At 43.3% G+C, this 22,892-nt stretch overlaps 2 protein-coding genes and 1 long non-coding RNA gene across 6 annotated transcripts in view; 1 reads left to right on the top strand and 2 right to left on the bottom strand.

The window, feature by feature from the left end:
- Window positions 1-21,372, bottom strand: part of A4galt (alpha 1,4-galactosyltransferase (P1PK blood group)) — a 49,702-nt gene extending 28,330 nt beyond the window's left edge. Inside the window, exon 1 of one of the 2 annotated variants that reach the window (XM_085831740.1) lies at window positions 21,232-21,372. The gene's annotated coding sequence lies outside the window, so the exon portion shown is untranslated. The remainder of the gene's footprint in view (window positions 1-21,231) is intronic. The other variant, XM_085831735.1, reaches the window with a different exon arrangement.
- LOC147000726 (large ribosomal subunit protein eL39-like) lies at window positions 4,000-4,559 on the bottom strand. Its single transcript, XM_085831920.1, has 3 exons — window positions 4,542-4,559; window positions 4,279-4,375; window positions 4,000-4,100 (listed from the first exon to the last, which is right to left on the bottom strand). The coding sequence occupies exons 1-3, from the start codon at window positions 4,557-4,559 to the stop codon at window positions 4,000-4,002; spliced, it is 216 nt and encodes a 71-aa protein (XP_085688046.1).
- Window positions 7,549-19,581, top strand: LOC147000725 (uncharacterized). 3 transcript variants are annotated; one of them, XR_015045532.1, is made up of 4 exons: window positions 7,549-7,769; window positions 8,058-9,892; window positions 10,235-16,403; window positions 17,352-19,581. It is a non-coding gene; the product is annotated as an uncharacterized LOC147000725 (long non-coding RNA). The 3 variants fall into 3 exon arrangements; XR_015045533.1 differs by having other exon boundaries at window positions 8,058-8,501; window positions 10,303-19,581; XR_015045531.1 differs by having other exon boundaries at window positions 10,235-19,581.
- Window positions 21,373-22,892: the final 1,520 nt, after the last annotated feature.

Raw genomic sequence — 22,892 nt, 5'->3', positions numbered from 1 at the left:
GTGTTGAAGACCCTTCAGCAGTTAAGAGCAATTGCTGCTCTTCACAGGGAGCAGAGTTCGATTCCTAAAGCCCACACCAGAAGGTTTACAATTGCCTGGAACTCCAGCTCCAGAGAATCTCATGTCTTCTTCCAGATTCTGAGGGTACCTGCACCCACACAGCTACACAGATGTACTCATAAGTAAAAAAAAAAAAAAAAAAAAAAAAAAGACTTAATGCTGTTAGTGTGATGGATGCACACAGGTGCCGAGATACACTGTTCTTCAGATAAACTATATTAGCAGAGTTTCAGTGTCATGACCACAGGCTGCCACTATAGGATCTTGAAGGGAGAGAGCCTTCGAATCCAGAAGCAAAGAAAGTTGTTCTTTTCTTTTTCTGTTTTTGTTTTTGTTTTGAGACAGGGTTTCTCAGTATCCCTGGATGTCTGGAGCTCACTCTGTGTACCAGGCTAGCCTCAAACTCAGAGATCTGCCTGCCTCTGCCTTCAGAGTGCAGGGATTCAAAGCGTTGCACCTCCACTGCCCAGCTCAAGGGTTTTGTCGTTGTTGTTTAATTTATTTTTAGTTTACGTGTGTGTGAGTGGTTTTTTTTTTTTTTTTTTTTTTGCATTCATTCATGTCTGCGTGCTATGTGCACTCCTAGGCCAGAAGAGGGCATGGGATTCCCTGGAACTAGAGTTATAGATGGTTGTGAGCTACCATGTGGGTGCTGGAATTTAAATCCAGGTCCTCTGTAAGAACAGCAAGTGACTTAACCACTGGGCCACCTCTTCAGTCCCCAAGGGGAACTTCTTTTTGCTATGGGTTGGCTGGGGAGGAGGCCTGACTTAGTTTACATACTGTTACAGGATTTGGGGTGACTACTTGTCCTCCAGAAGCCAAATAAAACAGCCAAATTAGGTCTAGAGTAGTGGTTCCCAACCTGTGGGTCATGACTTCCTTGGGGGTTACATAACCGTATATATTTTGCATATCAGATATTTACATTATAATTCATAACAGTAGCAAAATTATGGTTATGAAGTATCAACAAGGTAATTTTATGGTTGGGGGATTGCCACAAGGTGAGGAACTGTATTATAATAATGAGCCACAGCGTTAGGACGGTTGAAAACCCCTAGTCTTGTGAAGCTTTTTGGGGATCCCACTTGAGGGTTTTTTTTTTTTTGTTTTTTGTTTTTGTTTGTTTGTTTGTTTGTTTTTCGAGTCAGGGTTTCTCTGTGTACCCCTGGCTGTCCTGGAACTCACTTTGTAGACCAGGCTGGCCTCGAATTCAAAAATCTGCCTGCTTCTGCCTCCCAAGTGCTGGGATTAAAGGCGTGTGCCACCATGCCCGGCTCTGCTTGAGGTTTAATAATAAAGACACAGTGACATTCCTATAGTATTAGGCTGCTGGCCTTTTGCTGGGGCTGACTCTCAGCTACAATCTAACTTAACTCAACTTCCCTGAACCCGCGTGCCTTCCAGTGGCTCTCACTCTCTGCCCACGGCCCCATTCCCCTCTCTAGCTTTGCCTCACCCGTCCCAGATCAGCCTCCAGCTCTTTATTCTACAAAAATCAAACAACAAAACAAAACAAAACAAGACAAGACAAAAAACCCTACATTCCAGTCTGAGCCAATCAGCCAACCAGCCAATTAGCAGCAGGCAGTTCAGCTCCACCTCTTGGAGTTGCCCTTTTGCAGGGATGAGGGTTATGTGCCTTCCTTCAAGGCAGCTTGGTTTTTTTTTTTTAAATCTGAAAATCTCCAAAGTTTTGGGCTAGCTGTCATAAGCATTTACATATAGAAACTGGTAATGAGTCATAAACAGGACAATACCAAATATCGTGCCAGCACAGTGGGCTCTGCGACCATTTGGCTCTTGCCAGCACAGCAATTAACAACTGAAAACACAGGGACACACTTGCTGCCATTTGATACAGTGTGTGGGGGAAGGTCAACCAACAGTTTAGAGATAACTAAGCAGTTAAGAGTGAGTCCTGCCCGGCTTTGCCCAGCTGGAGATGGCTCAAAGGTTAAGAGCACTGGCTGTTCTTCCTGAGTTCCACAGCTCACAGGACAACTCACGATTGTCTGTAAGTCCAGGATCCAACATGCCCATACAGACATGCATGCAGGCAAGACACCGATGCACATAAACTTAAAAAAAATAAGTTATTTATGAGAAAGAGGAGAGAGAGAGAGAGAGAGAGAGAGAGAGAGAGAGAGAGAGAGAGAGAGAGAGAGAGAGAGAGAGAGAGAGAGAGAGAGAGAGAGAGAGAAACTGCTCCCAGAGTTTGGTCTCTTTTCCCAGCACCCAAGTTAACAACTTCAGCTCCAAGGAAATAGTATGCCCTCTACTGGCCAATGTGGGCACCTGCACCTATGAGCACTGCCACATGCATATATTGAAAGTATGACTTGGTATCTGTGTGTGAGGAGTTCAAGAAGGCCAGGGACGTCAGGTCCTCTAGAGTTGGAGTTACAGGAGGTTGCGAGGCACCCGAAGTGTGTGGTACAAACAGAGTTCAAGTCCTCTGGAAGACCAGTGTGTGCTTTCTAACTGCTGCACCAAGAAAAATCTTAGAAAAGCTAAATTACCAGTAAAGAGCAGAAAAGGGGATTTATTCAGTGTGACCACTTTGGGAACAGGGATGAAGAGATGCAATTATTCCCCTCCCTCACAATCCATCTTCAGGGTTCTGAAGTGAAGCTGAGCATTAAGAAAGAGCCAGAGTTATGCTAACCTCAGCAGTTGTCAGTCACTGACCATCTGGTCTTTTCTGTTAGGTGGGCCACAGGTGGCGACTCTCTGGGAGAAAAGTTTCCCTCTGGCTGTCCTTGGCTCAAAACTTTCTCCTCACAGGTTTCCTGGGAAGAATTAGTTTCTTGGGACTCACTGTTTTAATAGTCTGAATGCCAAAGTGTCCCTTTAGGAAGGCTCCATCTTTGCCCCCACTTGTTATGCCTGGAGTTACCAGGCTGGAACACACCAGCTAATGAATAATTCCGGATCCCCTTAGGCCTGGGTTGAGGGTGGGGAAGTAGACTGGAAGGCTGGAGTAGACTGGCTTATCAATTTATCAACTTTCTCTGCCACAGGAGAATGGTTAGGGAGCTGGGGAAGGGGTGCATGGGCAGCCACGGGGTCTGTAACCTAACACCTGCAGAGTGAACGGTTAAAGTTTACCTGTGCTCCTGCAGGAAACAAATAGGCTTTGGGAGCCTTGGGAAGGCCTGGACGAGATACCATCAGAGCAAACCTGGAAGCATGTGGGACTGAGGCCAAGCACCTGGAATAAACCACCCAGCTGCCCAAGTGTTTCCAGGGTGAACAAGAGAACTGGAAAGGACTCTTTCTGGGGGACACCAGGACCTGAGAGGAGACAGGGAAGAATGCATCTGTAGAGGGGCCGAAACCTCGGTTGTAAAAACCATCTAAAGTTCCATCTATATTCTCCTGGGGCCTGAGGGAGATTTCCCAAAGCCAAGAAGGAAGTGAATACGTTTTCAGAAACTGCAGGGGCTTCCTGGTAGAGCTTGCTTAGCCCTGGCAAAGGTTTGGCCCCAGGGTCCAGCCCCAGCGCTGCAAAGGGAACAGGAAGTGAGGTCAGATCCCCTGCCTTGGGGGGCTAAGAGGATTCTGATCTTCAAGAGTCAGAGTTCTCACCAAGGAGGAAGTCCTCAGTGTGAGGCAGAGGGTGAGAAGAGCAAGCCATTGGGAAACACAGGCCTCATCGACAGAGAGCAGGCATGAGTTCAATCCCCAGCCCTGCCGGGCGTGGTGGCACACGCCTTTAATCCCAGCACTTGGGAGGCAGAGGCAGGCGGGTTTCTGAGTTGGAGGCCAGCCTGGTCTACAGAGTGAGTTCCAGGACAGTCAGGGCTATATAGAGAAACCATGTCTCGAAAAACCATAAAAAAAAAAAAAAATAGTTGAAATCCATCTGGTAGCGCTGATCGATGAACACAAACAACTCAGTATAAACCCTCAGTATTGCCCTAGTGTGAATCCTTACAGACCCAGCTTCATTCTCCTCCAGTGTCTTCTCTTAGACTTGTACCCGATTTTGTCACCAGTTTTCATCCGGGTCCACTGAGGAATAGGGTGATTTTTTTTTTTTTTTTTTTGGTTTTTCGAGACAGGGTTTCTCTGTGTAGCCTTGGCTGTCCTGGAACTCACTCTGTAGACCAGGCTGGCCTCGAACTCAGAAATCCGCCTGACTCTGCCTCCCGAGTGCTGGGATTAAAGGCGTGCGCCACCACGCCCGGCGAATAGGGTGATTTTGATTTTGCTTTTGTTTCTTGGCCAGGAATCGCTTGATTCTGAAAGTCTTGTGAGAAGACGTGGCAGGAAGCCAAATCAGGCACAGTGGAGGAAAGGAGAAGAGCTAAAAGGCTTTTTTTTTTTTCCCCTTACTATGCTCGTTATGTTTCTTCCCCCTGGTCCTCGAGGTATGCATAGCACCAATGCAGACAACACATAAGAGTTCTTAGCATTATAGTTTCACAGAAAATTGCAAATTTGGATCAGAACAGGAAAAGGAGAAACCATACCATGAACAGTCCAAGCATTGATAGACAAATAAATGTACGGAGAAAAACCTCAGGCAACAAAGCATGCAATTATTGAGGAAAATGGTCGAAACAAGGTGGACTCCTGTCTACTGGAGTGTATCACAGGGCCTTGCCATGATTTCTAGGGCCTAGGCATATTTCCTGAAATTTGTGTTTTCTCTAGGGTTGGGATGCACCAAACTGAAAAACACATTCAGAAATAAAAGGTAACACACTCAGTCTCAAACAAAAATGTTGTAGAGAGGCATAGCAGGGTCGAAGCTGCAGGATTTTGGGGATGAGCCGACCAGAACCTGATCAGAGCCAAGCAGGAGCACATGGGACATGGCTGTGGGCTGAATATTTTTTCTTTTATTAATGAAAAGAACACCTGAGAGTCCAGTCAACGTCATCATTAGCGTCCAATGTCTTTTAGTTTTGTGGATACTAATATTATGGGAAGCCGAATGATGGATATTGGGCATCCAGGAGTTTAATGACTCTCCAGAGGCATCCATCTTGGGTCTGAGACTAATCTACACACACCATCTCTTCTGGCAAAAATGGAATTTATTTGGTGGGGTAGAAGAAAGCATTGTATTGGAATACTTACAATGTTTCTGGCTTGCGGTATCACCCTGGAGACAAAACATCTCCTGAAGAAGTTTCTCCAAGCATGGTTTTTACAGAAACGTTTGCCAGAATCATGCCTAGCTGGGTTTGTTCCTTCTGGTGAGATAGTAATCTCTGGAGCCTCTTGTCATGGTTCTTCCTGAAATGAAGTTTGTTAAACAAGGCCCAAATAATCATAAGGAGTTTGTATGCCAAAAGGGCCAATATGATATATACAAAAAGCCAAAATCTCTCCTTTATCCAGTGGAACAAGTTCCATGTGGGCAAACAAGTATAATCAAACCTAAACATCCTACCAAGCACATCAAATAAAGAACATTTTCTTAAGCTTGTTAACTTTATGAGAACAGGAAATAGAGCCGGGCATGGTGGCGCATGCCTTTAATCCCAGCACTCGGGAGGCAGAGGCAGGCGGATTTCTGAGTTGAAGGTCAGCCTGGTCTACAAAGTGAGTTCCAGGACAGCCAGGGCTAGACAGAGAAACCCTGTCTCGAAAAACCAAAAAAAAAAAAAAAAAAAAAAAAAAAAAAAAAAAAAACAAACAAACAAGAAAAAAACCAAAGGAAATAGTGTCAGTCCCGAATACAGCTGAGAAGTGCTAGATTCTGTCTGTCCTTCCAGGGTCTTGATATTTCTACTGCTCTGATAATCTGTTGGCTGTAGCTGTGGCACATTAGAGAAGAGAGCCGTGGAAATGTCATTAGTGGCTTTCCTAACTGTTCGTAGCAGGTTATCTTTGTGTTCCCTGTTATATAGGGTACCTGAGTCAAAAATATGTCTTTGGGTGCTGGAGAGATGGCTCAGCGGTTAATAGCACTGACTCTTCTTCCTGAGGTCCTGAGTTCAATTCCCAGAAACTGGCGGCTCACAACCATCTGTAATGGGATCCAGTGCTCTCTTCTGGAGTGTCTGAAGACAGCTACAGTGTACTCATATACATAAAATAAATAAAAATCTTTTTTTAATAAATAAAAATCTTTTTTAAAAAATATGTCTCTGTTCAAAGGTTAGGGTAGAGAGAGCGGCTGCGCATGTCTACCTGTTCCGAGAAATGAGCTCTCACTCCAGGAACATTCTATATAGCCACACAACCAGGTTCTACAGAATAAAAGGTGGAGTCTCAGGTGTTCATGGTGAAGTTATAGATGTCACCCATGAGACTGAAGGCCTTCATGGGACAAGCAGAGGAGACTCTAGTGCCAAGATCTATGAGTTGGTTGGAAGGGTATTCGGAGCTCACTGGACAGAGGGTGGGGAGTCACAAAGGTGTGGGCCTAGATGAGATGAGATGGTACGTTCCTCTGGCTAGTAAACATCCTCTGTATTAGTCCAACTAATCCATAGGAAAGAATCAATAGGTATAACAAGTTTCCCAGGCAACTGTAGTGTGTTGAGCTGGCATCACATTGTCCTTATAGACTAAGAGTAAATGGATTTTTAGAGAATCCACGCTCACACCTAGAGATTTGCCTTGGCTCCGGTAGAGTATTGTTGACTGATCCTGTAAAAAAAAAAAAAAAAAAAAAAAGGCTGAGACCAGTCAGCCTCTACTCTTTGAAAAGCAAGTCTTGAGTCTTGCTTAGATACATTCTCTTCCGTTTTGTTCCTCTGGATACATTGTGGCAAATAATTTTGAGTGACCTGGTTGGCTACAGAGAGCCTCTTCAAATTTTCAGCTGTAAATTTGTTAGTATCTGCCATCCACTGCCTTAATAAATCTACTTTGCTTTAATAACTGTAGTAAAGGCCTGTGGATCAGCTTGTGGGTAATAGCCTAGTGTCCGTCAAGGTGTTAACAGTCAATGGTTGTTGTTCAGTAGGGTTTCTGATGTCTTCTATGTCTGCATTGATATCGGAAGGAACAGAAGATGCTGTGCCAACTCCAAGGAAGGAACCAACCAACACAGGTCAGCAACCATCAGTTGTAAACTTTTTTTTTTTTTTTTTTTTGTAACAAACTTATTTCCTGAGGTGTAGAAGACTGATATTCTCAGAAGCTCAGGTTCAGAGCAGAGTTCTGAAGGTGGGAGCTATGATTTGGGGTCCAAGGAAAGTGAGATTGTCTGGATCCTACCTGTAAATCTGTCTTGCAGGGAGGCTGAGATCAGGCATCATCATGGGCGCTCTGATAAGCAGTGGTGAGTGTGGTCTCCCTTCCCCCACCTGCTTGAACCTGCTTGCTCAAGGGTGGAGCTTCCTGCTCATTCGTCCTGCCACGCCTACTGCTGGACCCTGCCTTTGCTGCTTGGAGGCACACACGTGTTCGTCCTGCTACTGGACCCCGAGATTGTTTGGCGGGAAATCAGGTTCCCTCCCCCTTCCTTTATAACTGAGTGTCTGGAAATAGCAAAATTGAGCTTTGATCAGAATGTTGTCTTAGCTACATTCCTTTCTCTCGCCACCTAGCCCCTCTTCTCTTCCAGGTTTCCAAAATGCCTTTCCAGGCTAAAACCCAGGCTGTGATCTGCTGGCCGGACACAACATTTGGCGAACCAACGCGGGACTGAGAAACGGTAAAGGATTTTTGGAAGAGACACTGCTTGTTTGGAGCTCCATGGAATAATTAAAGGATAAAGGAAATTCATACCGGAGAAGGTATGGGCTAAGCTGAGACAGCATTAAACCCGAGCGCTGGTTCACTTAGGTTCAGCAGTGAAGCTTAAGAGGAGCTAGGCACAGTCGGTAGGCTGTGGCTCGAAAAAGCTACATTGTTAGGTGTGAGAAAGGAAAGGGTTTATTAAAAGAAAATTAATAATCAGGCGGATTGCTGCAGTTATAAAAACTGCATTATGAGGGAGGAAATTGTCCCAAATAGCAGGAGTACTCTGCCCCCTTTTTGTGTCTTGTTTAATGTCTGGTGCACTGTGGCCTCCCTTCCCCCAGCCTGGAACCTGCCTGCTCAAAGGTGGAGCTACGTGCTCATTCGTCCTGTCACGCCTACCTACTGCTGGAACCTGCCTTTGCTGCCTGGAGGCACACACGTGTTCGTCCTGCTACTGGACCCTGAGTTACTTGGCGGGATATTGGGTTCCCTCCCCCTTCCTTTATAACTGAGTGTCTGGAATTAGTAAAATTGAGCCTTGATCAGAACTTGTTGTCCTGGCTCCATTCTTTTCTTCCGCCCCGTCTAGATTCCTCTCTTTTCAGCCTGAACTGCCTTTCTCAGTGAACCGTTCGTGTTGTGGACTGCGGGCGGGCCGCAACAGTTGGCGCCCGAACAGGGACCTGAAGAATGGCAGAGGGATGCTAAGAGAAACGACTGCTGTGTGGAGCTCCACAAGAAAGGAAAGGATCTTTGTATCGGAGGAGCATCAGAGCAATGGACAGGTACACATGCTAGCGCTAGCCCAAAAAAATTTCAGTTTTGTAAAGTGTTGCTGAGGATGCGATAGGATACGAATCAAGTTTGAACCAGTGCTGACCCAACACTGTTTCTGCTTGGGGTCAGTAGTTCGTTAATCGGAACTAGATACGGAGACAGGCGGTGTGCCGCAGCTTTTTAGAAAGCTGCTTAGGTGGAAGAAGGAAGGGTTCAAAGTCAAAAATTTTTTAGATAAGATAGATAGCTGTTGTCCATGGTTCAAAGAAGAAGAAACGATAGATTGTGGAACCTGGAAGAAAGTTAGTGAGGCCCTGAAGCGAGTTAAAGTTTGAGATTAAGCTTCAGAGGCTGAGTCTCTTAAGATATTTCTAGTTTAGATAATGATAAATGTGGTTCCTATCCTAAATAGTAAAATTTAAGATAAGATATAAAGCAATGCCTCTTTATTAAAGCGTTAAAGCTTGCTTTAATAGGTATTCATAGGTATTAATTGATATCCAAACTTCGTAATATGATAGTAATGCTTCTAATATTGATTTTAACAGTGATAAATTGTTTTAAACATAGGTTTTGCTTTCCCAAAGTTGTAGGTATTATCCTAACCTTGCACAAAAACTTAAAAATTATGGTTAAAACTGCCATTGTTCCATTGACTGCAGCTTGCAGTTTGATTGCAAAGTTAAGATTAATGCTCAGGTTAAAAAGTATTTTACCTTTGAGTCAATACAGGGCTCTGGGCAGTCCCAGAGCGGCTTGTGGCCCTTTCTTTTGTTTTGCAAACAATGCCTAAAAAAGTTTTTCCCTGTGTTCAAGAAAATTTCTTTTTAACAGTGTTACAGATCTATTCAGATGTTTAAAATAATGCTTAAATTCAAAGATTTTTGCTTCTAGTAAACTGGTAATCACTAGAAAATTTTGCCTCTACGTATGGCTAATATAGCTTTACATTATGTAAAAAAAATGTTTATTGTTTCTGCTTCTTTACAAAAAGCCAAAAGTTTTAATCTTTCAGTATATATTGTTTCCTAAGTGGAAAGTATTTTATTAACTAATGCTTCTCAAGAGAAGTTTACCTTAAATCCTTGCTTGTCATTTTTCCAGTTTAGACTAGCTTCTAGCCTTTTAACTTTATGGCAATAGTACATCAGAGACTGTATATTCAGACTTAGTAAAATTAGTCATTTAATAGAGTCATAATGATTTTTCACTCTTCTTCAGTGTAACCAGCCATTCTAACTCAATCTTAGACTGGTCTAATATTCAGTTCAATTATTAGAGATTCCTATATTCTACATTACCTAGCAAAGTTAATTCAGAGCATTTCCCCCAAGGTCACCAAAGGCTCATCTTGCCTTTACCTTATTTGTCCTAAACTTTTTGCAAACTGACATTAAAGGTCAGTCTGTATCACAGGGCTCCCAATGGAGAAGCTAGAGAAAGTACCCAAGGAGCTAAAGGGATCTGCAACCCTATTGTTGGAACAACATGATGTACTAACCAGAACCCTGGAGCTCTTGTCTCTAGCTGCATATGTATCGAAAGATGGCCTAGTCGGCCATCAATGGAAAGAGAGGCCCATTGGACTTGCAAACTTTATATGCCCCAATATAGGGGAATGCCAGGGCCAAAAGAATGGGAATGGGTGGGTAGGGAAGTGGGGGGCGCTATGGGGGACTTTTGGGATAGTATTGGAAATGTAATTGAGGAAAATATGTAATAAAAAAAAAAAAAAAAAAAGGTCAGTCTGCAGCGGAACGCCACTGGCACCCAGTTACTTCTAATTCTTATGCATTGGTAAAATGGAAGGACGCCCTGACTAAGAAATGGAAGGGTCCAGATCCAGTTCTAATCTGGGGAAGAGGCTCGGTTTGTGTTTTTTCACGAGATGAAGATGAAGCACGGTGGCTACCAGAGAGATTAATTCGTCAGGTAAACACAGATTCTGTCTCTTCTTGTAAGTATCATTCTAAAGACTAAAATTCCTCTTGTGCTGGGAGTGGAAGCTCTCAGAAAAACTGTTTTCCTCTGAGCCAATTCCCCTACAAGAGGCCGGAGATTAACTTTAGCTTTACAATTTGCATCTAAATAAAGTACCTTGACTTCTCCGAACAGAAAATTTACATTGCTACACTCTCATTGTTTAGAATTCTTCCTTCTCTCAAGCAGGTCAATCTACATTCTCCGGTTCTCCGCCCCTACGAGCAAACAGGTGGTACTGCTAATCTCCCTTCCAAGGACATCCCAGCATGTGGCTTTTCAGTCTAAGATAAGATCTAGATTTACCAGGAGAGCTAGGGAAGTAGAAATTTCATATATATTTACAAAGATTAGTTCTTATTTTGATAGAGATGGGCTTAGTCCCTTAGCTGGCCTCTGGCTTTTCACCCTTGCTGTTACTGCAAGGTGTCCTTAGTTCCTCAGGCTACTGGGAATAACAGGGATGAAGAGGAAAGACTTTCAGCTCCTATTTTAACCAAAATTAATGGTGTTAATACTGACATAATTCTTATCTTGGCCTTGCTAAATCTGAGGTTGACAAGTCTCATATAGAGACCTCCCACTAACTCAGAATTGCGCTACTGATTCATAATCATATGAATACAGTATGGGTACCGCTTGGCGCAGGAGATTACTGCGGAGGGAAGGTCCAGCTTGACCGTTTCTGAGTTCCCTGTGCGACACACCTGATTTGAAAGAGGTTGGTATCTGACTCCAGCTAAAAACCAAAAATACTTAAGGCTCTGCCTCCCCTCCCCAAAAGATACCAAGAGCCACAGATGTGAGTTGTTACAATGCTCACGGGAGGAATCAGGTCAATGTCCACCCAAGTCAAGGTTAAAGGCCCACTCATCTATGGATGAAAAGAATCATTTGATCACCTCTGTTAAGCATTGCCTATTTAAACTTAATTAATAGGGGGGAGAGAGGTTGGAGACCTTGCTGTCATAAGGGCAAGCCCTTCACTGCCTCCCACCCAAAAAATAAAAAAGCCAATTGGCCTTGTACTAGGAGCCAGCCAGTCTTACCCCCCTTCTCTCCCTGTTCCCCTGGCTGTCACCCAAAATTGCAGAGGATTATCAGCTCAGTGTTATTCTAAAATCGTTTAGTTAAACTCAGCCAGGGTTCCAACGCCCTACTTAAAATGCAAACAGGTAGCTACGTATTCAGCACTAATTAGCATTATAAAGTCAGAGCCTACAGCCCAGCGCTGCTATTCAGTCAGTGCTTTAAAGACAGTCTTAGCCAGATACAGTTTACCATTAGAAAAGTTAGGGAATCCCACGGAAACAAGTTTTTTCTTTAGCCCTAAAAAACTCAGGCAAAACTATTGAACATAGATAATTTTTCTGCCACAGGCCACCCCCTTTTTTATTTTTGTTTTGTTATCTAATGGGAGGAAATGTGGCCTCCCTTCCCCCAGCCTGGAACCTGCCTGCTCAAAGGTGGAGCTACGTGCTCATTCGTCCTGTCACGCCTACCTACTGCTGGAACCTGCCTTTGCTGCCTGGAGGCACACACGTGTTCGTCCTGCTACTGGACCCTGAGTTACTTGGCAGGATATTGGGTTCCCTCCCCCTTCCTTTATAACTGAGTGTCTGGAATTAGTAAAATTGAGCCTTGATCAGAACTTGTTGTTCTGGCTCCATTCTTTTCTTCCGCCCCGTCTAGATTCCTCTCATTTCAGCCTGAACTGCCTTTCTCAGTGAACCGTTCGTGTTGTGGACTGCGGGAGGGCCGCAACAGTGCACCAATCTGTTCTCGTGTTCAATTCATGTATGTTCGTGTCCAGTCTGTATGAATGAATGTTCTATGTTTTATGTTGGATACTAAAGATGGTATAAAAAAACTTTATCTGCAAAGCCAAGAGCTGCCACGTGTTTCAGCCAAGAACCAGACACGTGGCAGGAGGGCCCCTGCTGGAAAAATGTTCGTTTTAAGAAAAAGCAGCGAGTGCACAGCCTCTTAGTTTCGAATCTGATAAATGGTTCATGATTAATGTGTTTGACAATGGTAAAGTGCTTTTTTATTCTATGATTGTAGCTACAAAAATTAATATTCTGATTGGTCTAAAATTAACTGCTTCATTTGGTTCTTTTTTATTGAAAATGTGCTCTGCATGTTTTCACATTCAGCTCATAAGTTGTTGGTTAAGATTAATAGTGGGCTGGTGAGATGGCTCAGTGGGTAAGAGCACCCGACTGCTCTTCCAAAGGTCCAGAGTTCAAATCCCAGCAACCACATGGTGGCTAACAGCCATCTGTAACGAGATCTGGCACCCTCTTCTGGAGTGTCTGAAGACAGCTACAGTGTACTTACATATAATAAATAAATAAATAAATCTTTAAAAAAAAGATTAATAATTGTTACATTGCTACAGATGGTTAATGTTAAATTTAATAACTCAAGTTTAGAGTCCTTCCAATGAAAGACCCCCGGAGGGAGACCCTCACTCAAGCCTCGGGACAGCCGCGAACCCAAGAAGACACTGAGACCAAACTCAGAATATAGGAAGGAAGATTTAATAAAGCCACAACAAGAAAGCACATGGACCAGAGCTCTGGGGTCGAAACTCATACACCAAGCATGGTGTAGAGGAGGATCGAGGACGGCTCAAAATTTTTACAGGCTTATATAGGAAAATACCAAGAGGGGAAGCGGGGCAGGGAAAGTACAAGTTTGAGTAACTGAGGGTTTTTGCCAAGGGAGTTTTACGTAACCATGGGGTCGTGTCCTATATTTGGCAATGTACCCGATCTATTGGAACATTCTGAGGTTTGTTCCAGGAAACCCTTATCTCAAAAATGTTCCTGGCACAGTCCTCAGTTGGGAGGGGTTGGACTCTGGGTTGAAGAGTTCAGGTGGCCAGTAATTTTCCACTTTCACCGACACGTGGCCTAAGGCAGCCCTAGAGGCTGGGTCTCTAAAGATATTTCTAGTTTAGATAATGATTAATGTGATTCCTATCCTAAATAGTAAAATTTAAGATAAGATTTAAAGCAATGCCTCTTTATTAAAGCATCAAAGCTTGCTTTAATAGGTATTCATAGATATTAATTGACATCCAAACTTCGTAATATGATAGTAATGCTTCTAATATTGATTTTAAAGGTGATAAATTGTTTTAAACTTAGGTTTTGCTTTCCCAAAGTTGTAGGTATTATCCTAACCTTGCACAAAAAACTTAAAAATTATGGTTAAAACTGCCATTGTTCCATTGACTGCAGCTTGCAGTTTGATTGCAAATTTAAGATTGATGCTCAGGTTAAAAAGTATTTTACCTTTGAGTCAATTCAGGGCTCTGGGCAGCCCCAGAGGGGCTTGTGGCCTTTCTTTTGTTTTGCAAACAATGCCTAAAAAAGTTTTTCCCTGTGTTCAAAAAAAAATTTCTTTTTAACAGTGTTACAGATCTATTCAGATGTTTAAAATAATGCTTAAATTCAAAGATCTTTGCTTCTAGTAAACTGGTAATCACTAGAAAATTTTGCCTCTATGTATGGCTAATATAGCTTTACATTATGTAAAAAAAAATGTTTATTGTTTCTGCTTCTTTACAAGAAGCCAAAAGTTTTAATCTTTCAGTATATATTGTTTCCTAAGTGAAAAGTATTTTATTAACTAATGCTTCTCAAGGGAAGTTTACCTTAAATCCTTGCTCTCACCCCAAAGATTCAGAGACAGTATCCTTTTATTACCTAGTGTTTTAGTTTACTACAAAAGGTTTTACAAAAAATAAAGAAAGCTTTTATAATTGTTGTTAATTGGTAATTAAAATTTAGTTGTGCCCAAGACAATTCTTTGGCCAGAAAAAACATTATTGTAAAGTTATTTTTCTCATCCTCCCAGCCAGCCGATCGTTGGCCCACGTGGGCCCAACTAGCTGCTGTGGGGCGAAGTCTTAAGACACACAGTTGCCCCTGTTCCCAGCACAAATAATCTAGTTGTGTGCTGTAGATGGTGTTTTAAAATGCTGAACAATCAAACCTTAATTTGTATATTAATAGTCAATGCTATATCTCTGAGCTCATAATTACTTAAAATTGTTCGTCCCTCAGATACTATTAATTCTCAAATTTACAATTGCTTATACATATTTCTAGTTAATAAATAAATTATGCACATGTGACTCTTAATAACTTTTCAAGCTTTCTAGTTACAACCGTTCCTTAAGAAAAATGATTGAAAGTGCAGTTAGTCACTGCCCCTTTACAGCTAAGTATTTTAAATGTTTTGTCCAACAAGTTATTAATTCAAAAGGTTAGATATTGTAAAAATTTTAAACTTTAACCTCTTAAAAGACAAAAGAGAGAAATTATATCCCCATATATACTATTTAGTGCATTTCCATGCACACTATTTAAATCATACCTTTATTTTCAAAATTTGAGATTAAAATGTCAAATTTAATAAATGCCTTTTAGTATCTTAAAAGGGTCTACTTATTGGCTTATAGATTGATCCTAAAACAGCTACCTTATTAGGAAAGGGAAAAACAGGTTCTCTCCACAGAACGCTACAGAAGCATATTAGTAATTCGTGTGCTGAGCTGACAGGTAAGTTAACTCAGTGTCCTAATTAAAAGGACTAAAAGATTAAATTCATGTTTTAGATCCATCCTTGCTTGTCATTTTTCCAGTTTAGACTAGCTTCTAGCCTTTTAACTTTATGGCAATAGTACATCAGAGACTGTATATTCAGACTTAGTAAAATTAGTCATTTAATAGAGTCATAATGATTTTTCACTTTTCTTCAGTGTGACCAGCCATTCTAACTCAATCTTAGACTGGTCTAATATTCAGTCCAATTATTAGAGATTCCTATATTCTAAATTACCTAGCAAAGTTAATTCAGAGCATATCCCCCAAGGTCACCAGAGGCTCATCTTGCCTTATTTGTCCTAAACTTTTTGCAAACTGATATTAAAGGTCAGTCTGCAGCAGATCACCACTAGCATCCAGTTACTTCTAATTCTTATCAATTAATAAATTGGAAAGACCCCCTAACTACAAATGAAAGGATCCGGTTCTAATCTGGGGAAGGGGCTCGGTTTGTGTTTTTTCAAAAGATAAAGATAGAGCACGGTGGCTGCCAGAGAGATTAATTAGTCAGATGAACACACATTCCAAATCTTCTTATAAGTATCACCTTGAGGACTAAAATTCCTCTTTTGCTTAAAATTCAGCTGGAAACTGAAGCTCCTAAAAAAGCTGTTTTCCTGCTACTCTCTGAGCCAGCTCCTTCACAGGAGGCTGTAGACTAGCCTTAGCGTTAAATTTGCATCTAAATTATTACCTAGACTTCTCCAAAAAGAAAATTTGCATTGCTACTCTCTCATTGTCTAGATCTCTTTCTTTTTTTCAAGTAGGTCAATCTATGTTCTCCAGCCAGACCTGCAGGCATGCCTACCCTTCCCCCAAGAGCACGCAGGAGGCGACTATTATCTTCCTTCCAAGGACATTCCAGCACGTGGCTTTCAGTCTGAGATAGAATTTAGATTTACCAAGAGAGCTAGAGAAGTAAAAATTTCATATATTTACAGAGATTAGTTCTTATTTTGATAGACGGGCTTAGTCCCTTAGCTGGCCTCTGGCTTTTCACCCTTGCTGTTACTGCAAGGTGTCCTTAGTTCCTCAGGCTATTGGGAATAACAGGGATGAGGAGAAAAGACTTCCAGCTCCTATTTTGCCACAATTCGTGGTGTTACTAATGACATAATTCTTGTCTAGGCCTTGCTAAATCTGAGGTTGACAAGTCTCCACTAGAGACCGTGCAGGACTCAGACCTGCGTGTACTGATTCGTGATCATACAAATACAGTATGGCTACCGCTTGGCGCAGAAGATTACTGCGGTGGAAGGTCCAGCTTGACTGTTTCTGAGTTCCCTGTGCGACACACCTGATTTGAAAGAGGTTGGTATCTGATTCCAGCTAAAAACCAAAAATACCTAAGGCTCTGCCTCCCCTCCCCAAAAGATACCAAGAGCCACAGATGTGGGTCGTTATAACACCCACCCAAGCCAAGGTTAAAGGCCCACTCATCCACGGATGAGAAAATCATTTGATCACCTCAATTAAACGTTGCCTATTTAAACTTAATTAATAGCGGGGAGAGAGGTTGGAGACCGTACTGTCGAAAGGGCAAGCCCTTCACTGCCTCCCACCCAAATAAAAAAGCCAACTGGCCTTGTACTAAAGAGCTGGTCTTACCCCTTCTCCCTGTTTCCCTGCCTGTCATCCAAAATTGAGGAGGAATATCAGCTCAGTGTTATTCTAAATTTGTTCGGTCAAACTTAGCCAGGGTTCCAACGCCCTACTTAAAATGCAACCAGGAAGTTACCTATTCAGCACTAATTAGCATTATAAAGTCAGAACCTACAGTTCAGTGCTATTCTGTTAGTGGTTTACTAGGATAATAAGGACAGTCTTAGCCAGATACAGTTTACCATTAGAAAAGTTAGGGAATCCCACGGAAACAGGTTTTTTCTTTAGCCCTAAGAACTCAGGCAGAACTATTGCGCATAGATAATTTTTCTGCCTCAGGCCAGCCTTTTCTTTTTTTGTTAACTAATGGGAGGAGATGTGGTCTCCCTTCCCCCACCTGCTTGAACCTGCTTGCTCAAGGGTGGAGCTTCCTGCTCATTCGTCCTGCCACGCCTACTGCTGGACCCTGCCTTTGCTGCTTGGAGGCACACACGTGTTCGTCCTGCTACTGGACCCCGAGATTGTTTGGCGGGAAATCGGGTTCCCTCCCCCTTCCTTTATAACTGAGTGTCTGGAAATAGCAAAATTGAGCTTTGATCAGAATGTTGTCTTAGCTACATTCCTTTCTCTCGCCGCCTAGCCCCTCTTCTCTTCCAGGTTTCCAAAATGCCTTTCCAGGCTAAAACCCAGGCTGTGATCTGCTGGCCGGACACAACAGTGAGGAGGCAGAGGGGCTGACAAATGCCACCTTGTCATCGAGCTGTGAAGAATTAGTTCTTGTCGTCTTCTCCTCTATCAATGACAATGTCAAGCTGTCTTCTTTGCTTCCACAGGATCCCTATGTAATAGGGAAGACACATACCTCATCAAATTGAAGTTCCTTGTGCAGAGTTCCTGCATGTGGCATATTGAGTATGGGCTTATGGGCCACAAAGTCTCCAGTACCTCATTCCTTGAGCTATAGTAGTGGAAGAATCACGTAGAAGTAATGAAGGAGTCTTTGGTGTGTATGTCTCCAGGGTTCTAGTTTGGAAAGTATCCATACCTGCAGTGTCCCCCCAGTGTAGGGTTCTGTTGTCTGCCTTTCGCATGTGGTATCTTGGCATGCAGGAGGCATAGGCTCTAGGGCATCTTCTGCTTACAAACTGTATCAAGTCCACTCTTGGTTGATGTTCTGGCAGCCAATCGTGGGGTTCATCTGCCATACGTGTGGAGTGAAGAACACTGAGTGGAGTTTGGTGTTTGCTGCCATTTCACAGTCAAACATGGAGTCTTCCATGTCTGGCATCTCAAACCTTATTCTCCCCTTGTTCTTCACTGTCAGGTGGATGGATGCTCTAGGAGACAGATCTCCCCAGTGGCTGTAGATGGTGGATGCTGCTGTGATATTTCTCCAAATCTGTGTTAAATGGTATTTCAATGGCTTTCTTTCCCCCTTTAAAATTGGTGTTTTTCAGCTTCCTCTTGGTCATTGGAGACTATGGCTCTCAAAGTCCATACAAAGTGGATCTTAGCCTTCCTCCATTCGTTACTATAGCTATACCAAACTGTATTCCCAATAGCTGCACAGAGATCTTGGGCACAGAATGCATTCCTAGTGTACATAAGGGTCAGGGTGAAGTGTTCATGGTCTCAGCATTCTGGTAGGAATACCATCCAGGGCATAGTAGAGTAAGTCTTCAATATCATTCTTTGGTCTGCATAGGAATGTGTTTCTGAATCCTCCTCCTTGGGGCTGTCTTGCTGGTATCGGATCTTATCTTTGGAATGGTCCTTATATCTTTGATTCTCTGAAGGAATGTAGGGTTGGTCTGGGCCCATGGTCTTGCCCTGCCTTTGCCTACAAAAGGCCACCTTTTGAGTGAGTTTGTCCACAGTTCTGGTTTGCTTCGATTCTGTACAATAGGCTGCAGGGATACGCTCCTACCTGTTTTGGGTTCCCAGTCCACTTGAAGAAGGCAATACCTTCTCCAACACATTGGCAATTGGCCAGAATTGATGACATCACTAGTCTCAAATGTAGTGGGGTGATCTTAATTAGAATTTTCTAATCCAATGAAGAGTGGGTTTTTCCCTCTGGCTATATCTAAAATTTGTTCTAGGCCTTCACATATATGGGGATTTCCTCAAACCCCCTTACCCTTTCATTTCTTCTGAGGTTAACATTACTGTATCAGCCCCCCTTTCCCATAAGAGGACTACACAGGGTGCATCTTTATCTCCTCTTGTACAAAATCTTGTCTTATTGGCTACAGCTTTGTTCTGGTTAACAGCCTAGATTCTACTTTAGTGGTCACCTAAGTATTATTGGTTAAATGGCTAGGGGTAGCCTTAACTCCACTGGCAGTTACTAGTAGAATGATCTTGGTGTCGTTGAAGTGTCTGACTGAGCTCTCTCATCAGCTGCTTCCACTGAAAGATCCTGACAAAATATAAAAGGTCACAGAAGCCCCAAAATTGGCAAAATAGATTTCATTGTTAGCAGAACTAGCTTCACTGATTTAGAAAAATAGAGGTGCACAATGCTCTGGCCACTCCTTGAACCCGTGTGTCTGCCAATGTTTTGACCATTCTTTGAACCCAGGTGTGTGCCCACTGATGAAGCCCATTGCCAGGTGTTTGTGGTATTGGTTGCTGGGAAAGAGTCAGAAAATCTCCCCAGCAACCACAGCCCGGCCAATCCTGAGTTGCTGCACCTGCACCAGACTCTTTCCTTGTACCCCTCCCATACCCATTTCTTGAGAATAGACATTGTTTAGATCTGGAAATCCCCTACTCCTCCCTTCTCCTTTCCCCCCTGAGGGCCTATAAAAACTGGGACCTCTTTCCCCTTGAGGTTGACTCCTCTACCCCTGCGTGGGATATGAGTCGTCCCCAGAGCTCTGGCTTTCCCCAAATAAAGCCTCATGTGGTTTGCATCAAGCTTGGTCTCTCATGAGTTCTTGAGGGTCCGCTACTGTCCCGAGGCCTGAGCGAGGGGCTCCTCTTGGGGTCTTTCACCACCACCATTCCAGAAGACCCAAATCCAGTGCCAAGCATGGACCACTCACACCACCTGTAACTTAACTCTAGGCTCTCCAGTGCCTCTTTTGGCTTCCATAGATACTGCACATTCATGACACACAGGCACACACACACATAAATAAAAATAAGTCTAAAACGAAACAAAACAAGGGCTGGCGAGGTGGTTTATTGATAAAGAGGGCTTGCTTCCAGTTCTAATAACCTGAGTTCACTCCCACATGGTAGAATCACACTGCTAAATTCCAACACTTTCATCCTTACACTGACCTCCTTTAGCACACTCAGGTATGCACATATATGTAAATAAAAAAAATTAAATAATCAGGCCAGGTGTGCTGGGACATTTAATCATAGCACTTAGGAGGCAGAGCCAGGAGGATTGCTGTGACTCTGAGGCCAGCCTGGTCTATATTGTGAGTTCTGAGCCAACCAGAGCTACATAGTGAGACCTTCTCTTCAAAACAATAAGTAAGGGCTGGAGAGATGGCTCTGCGGGTAAGAGCACTGACTGTTCTTCCAAAGGTCCTGAGTTCAAATTCCAGTAACCACATGGTGGCTGACAACCACCCATAATGAGATCTGACATTCTCTTCTGGAGTGTCTGAAGACAGCTACAGTGTACTTATGTATAATAATAAATTAAAAAACAAATAGGCCGGGCGTGGTGGTGCATGCCTTTAATCCCAGCACAGGCAGAGGCAGGCAGATTTCTGAGTTCGAGGCCAGCCTGGTCTACAAAGTGAGTTCCAGGACAGCCAGGGCTATATAGAGAAACCCTGACTCGAGAAACCCTGTCTTGAAAAAACAAAAAACAAACAAACAAATAAGTAAATAAAAAGTAAGCTGGGGTGGTGGCACATGCCTTTGATCCCAGCACTGAGGAGGCAGAGGCAGCCAGATCTCTGTGAGTTCAAGGCCAACCTGGTCTACAAAGCAGGTTCCAGGACAGCCAGGGCTACATAGAGACCTTGTCCCCTCCAAAACAAACAAACAAACAAACCATAAATTAATCAAAATTATGTTTTGAAAAGGAAGAAGAATTCAAAGTTGGAAGACTTAGGGAAGGAGAAAACCTAGTTCCACTGTGGTGTGGGGAAGAAAGGTGTGTTCTGTTGCTTCCAGAGGCTCAGAGCTCAGTGTTGGATAGGCTTAATTAATTGACTGTGTCTTTCCCACTAACATTTCCTTATAATTTAATTTTGATGTTTCTACTTATCTTCTTGAGGCAGATCGCTAAATTTTCATGGCTGACTCTTGAGTGCGGTGGCTCATGCTTGTAATCTGAGCACTCAGGAGTCTGAAACAGGTGGACTGCCTTTAGAGGCCAACCTAGACTACAGAGCATAAAACCACAAGCACTGCACTGGCTTTGGGATTAGCCCTCCCCTGCCCCGCCCTGCCCCTGCCTCTGCCCCTCCCCCACTGATTCTCCCCTGCTCCCTACCCAATCAGCTCTGCAGCAAACAGGTGTTATCACAGGTAGCTCCGGAAAACTGCCTCTGCTTCCTCTTACCTGGTTCCAAAACAGCCTTACATCCTCTCTGCATCTTTGAAAGCCAGAAAGAAGCTGGCTCAGGCTTGTTCCTCGATTGCTACAGCCCGGCCAGAGACCTGTCGGCTGTAAAGTCTGTCAGTCTGGGCTTTGCTCTAGGATCTATATATAGTCCAGTCCTCCCACTGGGGGCAGCCTGGGTGACTGAAGGGTATTTCACCTGACATACAGTCTCAGTGTTTCTATGTGGAACCTGAAACGAACCTTCGTGATTTAAAACAAGTGTAACTGCCTCAAAAGAGAAAAGCTTAAGTTTCAGGCCTGCCAAGGTCACACAATCATAATGAGTCCCTTTCTCAAGGAAAGAAAAAAAAATCATGAATGAATGAGTGCGTTTTCAAAAGCAGCTTCCGTGTACTCTCCTCCCTGTTCGCAGTTTCCACCTCTTTCTGGTTTCTAAGAGAGATGACGCATATCTGATTCCATCTGACCTTCAATTGGAGATGACTGCCTGAGACTGGTATGGGGAACAGAAAGATAGCCAGGTGGGCCTGGTGGTAATCCTGAAACTGGGAGGAGAAAGACCACCCAGATCATCATGATCAAATTAATAAAAGCAAGTAATTAAATAAAGTAAGCTGTCCCCCCTAAGGTGGGGTTCAAGAGATCAGCATTAGATGTGAGGAAGACAAGGCTTTTATAGCTTTTTATAGCTCGGGGGGCAGGGGGTTTCCAGATGGGGGATAGATAATTTTATTCTATTTTTTAAGATTTATTTATTTTAATGTAAGTGTTTTGTTTGCTTGTACACCTGTATGTCAGAAGAGGGCATCCGATCCCATTACAGACGATCCTGAGCAGCCATGTGGTTGCTGGGGATTGAACTCAGGACCTCTAGAAGAGCAGCCAGTGCTCTTAACCACTGAGTCATCTCTCCAGCTCCCCAAATGGGGGATTTTGTGGGCAAAGTAGGCATGGTCTATGAAAGAAAATGAGATTTTGTATCTTGTGATTCATGTAAGAAAGTTGTCTATGAGTCCCCCCGGCCTGGGGCCGAGAACAAAGCAGAACAGACAGGGCTGTTGTTAAGACATTCCTAAGAACAGCTTGATTGTACAAGCAGGGCTATCTTGTCTGGGTCAACACCACCTGGCCAGAACCTCCCCTCTGTCTACTGCCCCTTGACGCCGGGTAAAGTCATACATCAACTGGTTGCTATGTGAACAAAGATAAGCCCCCAGCCCACAGGAATAAAGTCCTGATGCCCTGTAATCTTTCTGTTAATGTTGAAATAAGCCAATAGTGTGTTGCTATGCTGAATTCCACACCCCTAAGTCCCTTACCCCAAAAAAACCCCTAGCTTTCGAGCCTTGTGGCCGACATCCATTATCTCCTGTGTGGGATGCATGTCCGTCCAGAGCTCCGTCATTAAACGTCCTCATGTAATTACATCAAGAGATGGTCCTTCGTGATATTTTGGGTGCACGCTGAATCGGGAGATGGGTGGGGGTTTCCCCACTAGGTTCTTTCAGTCTACAGAAGACAAATGAGTTCTAAAGACCTCCTGAAACAAAGACATGGTTTCGAGGTGTACTTAACAGGGTAGTCATAACAACGAGACAGTCACAGGTTGGATTATAACCTTCTGAAACAAAGGAAAGGTTGCCTATTTGTTTTTTTTG

The sequence above is a fragment of the Mus caroli genome, unplaced genomic scaffold (assembly GCF_978045245.1).
Source record: "Mus caroli unplaced genomic scaffold, Mus_caroli_1 scaffold_16, whole genome shotgun sequence".
Classification (NCBI taxonomy): Eukaryota; Metazoa; Chordata; class Mammalia; order Rodentia; family Muridae; genus Mus; species Mus caroli.
This window is presented reverse-complemented; position numbering and strand designations above follow the sequence as displayed.

Bases quoted from the DNA above. Each gene is read 5' to 3' on its own strand.
- LOC147000726 (XM_085831920.1), bottom strand. The intron at 4,101-4,278 runs AAAATCAAAATC...AAAAAAAAAAAA, and splicing joins CCTGGCCAAGAAACAAAAGC to AAAATCACCCTATTCCTCAG.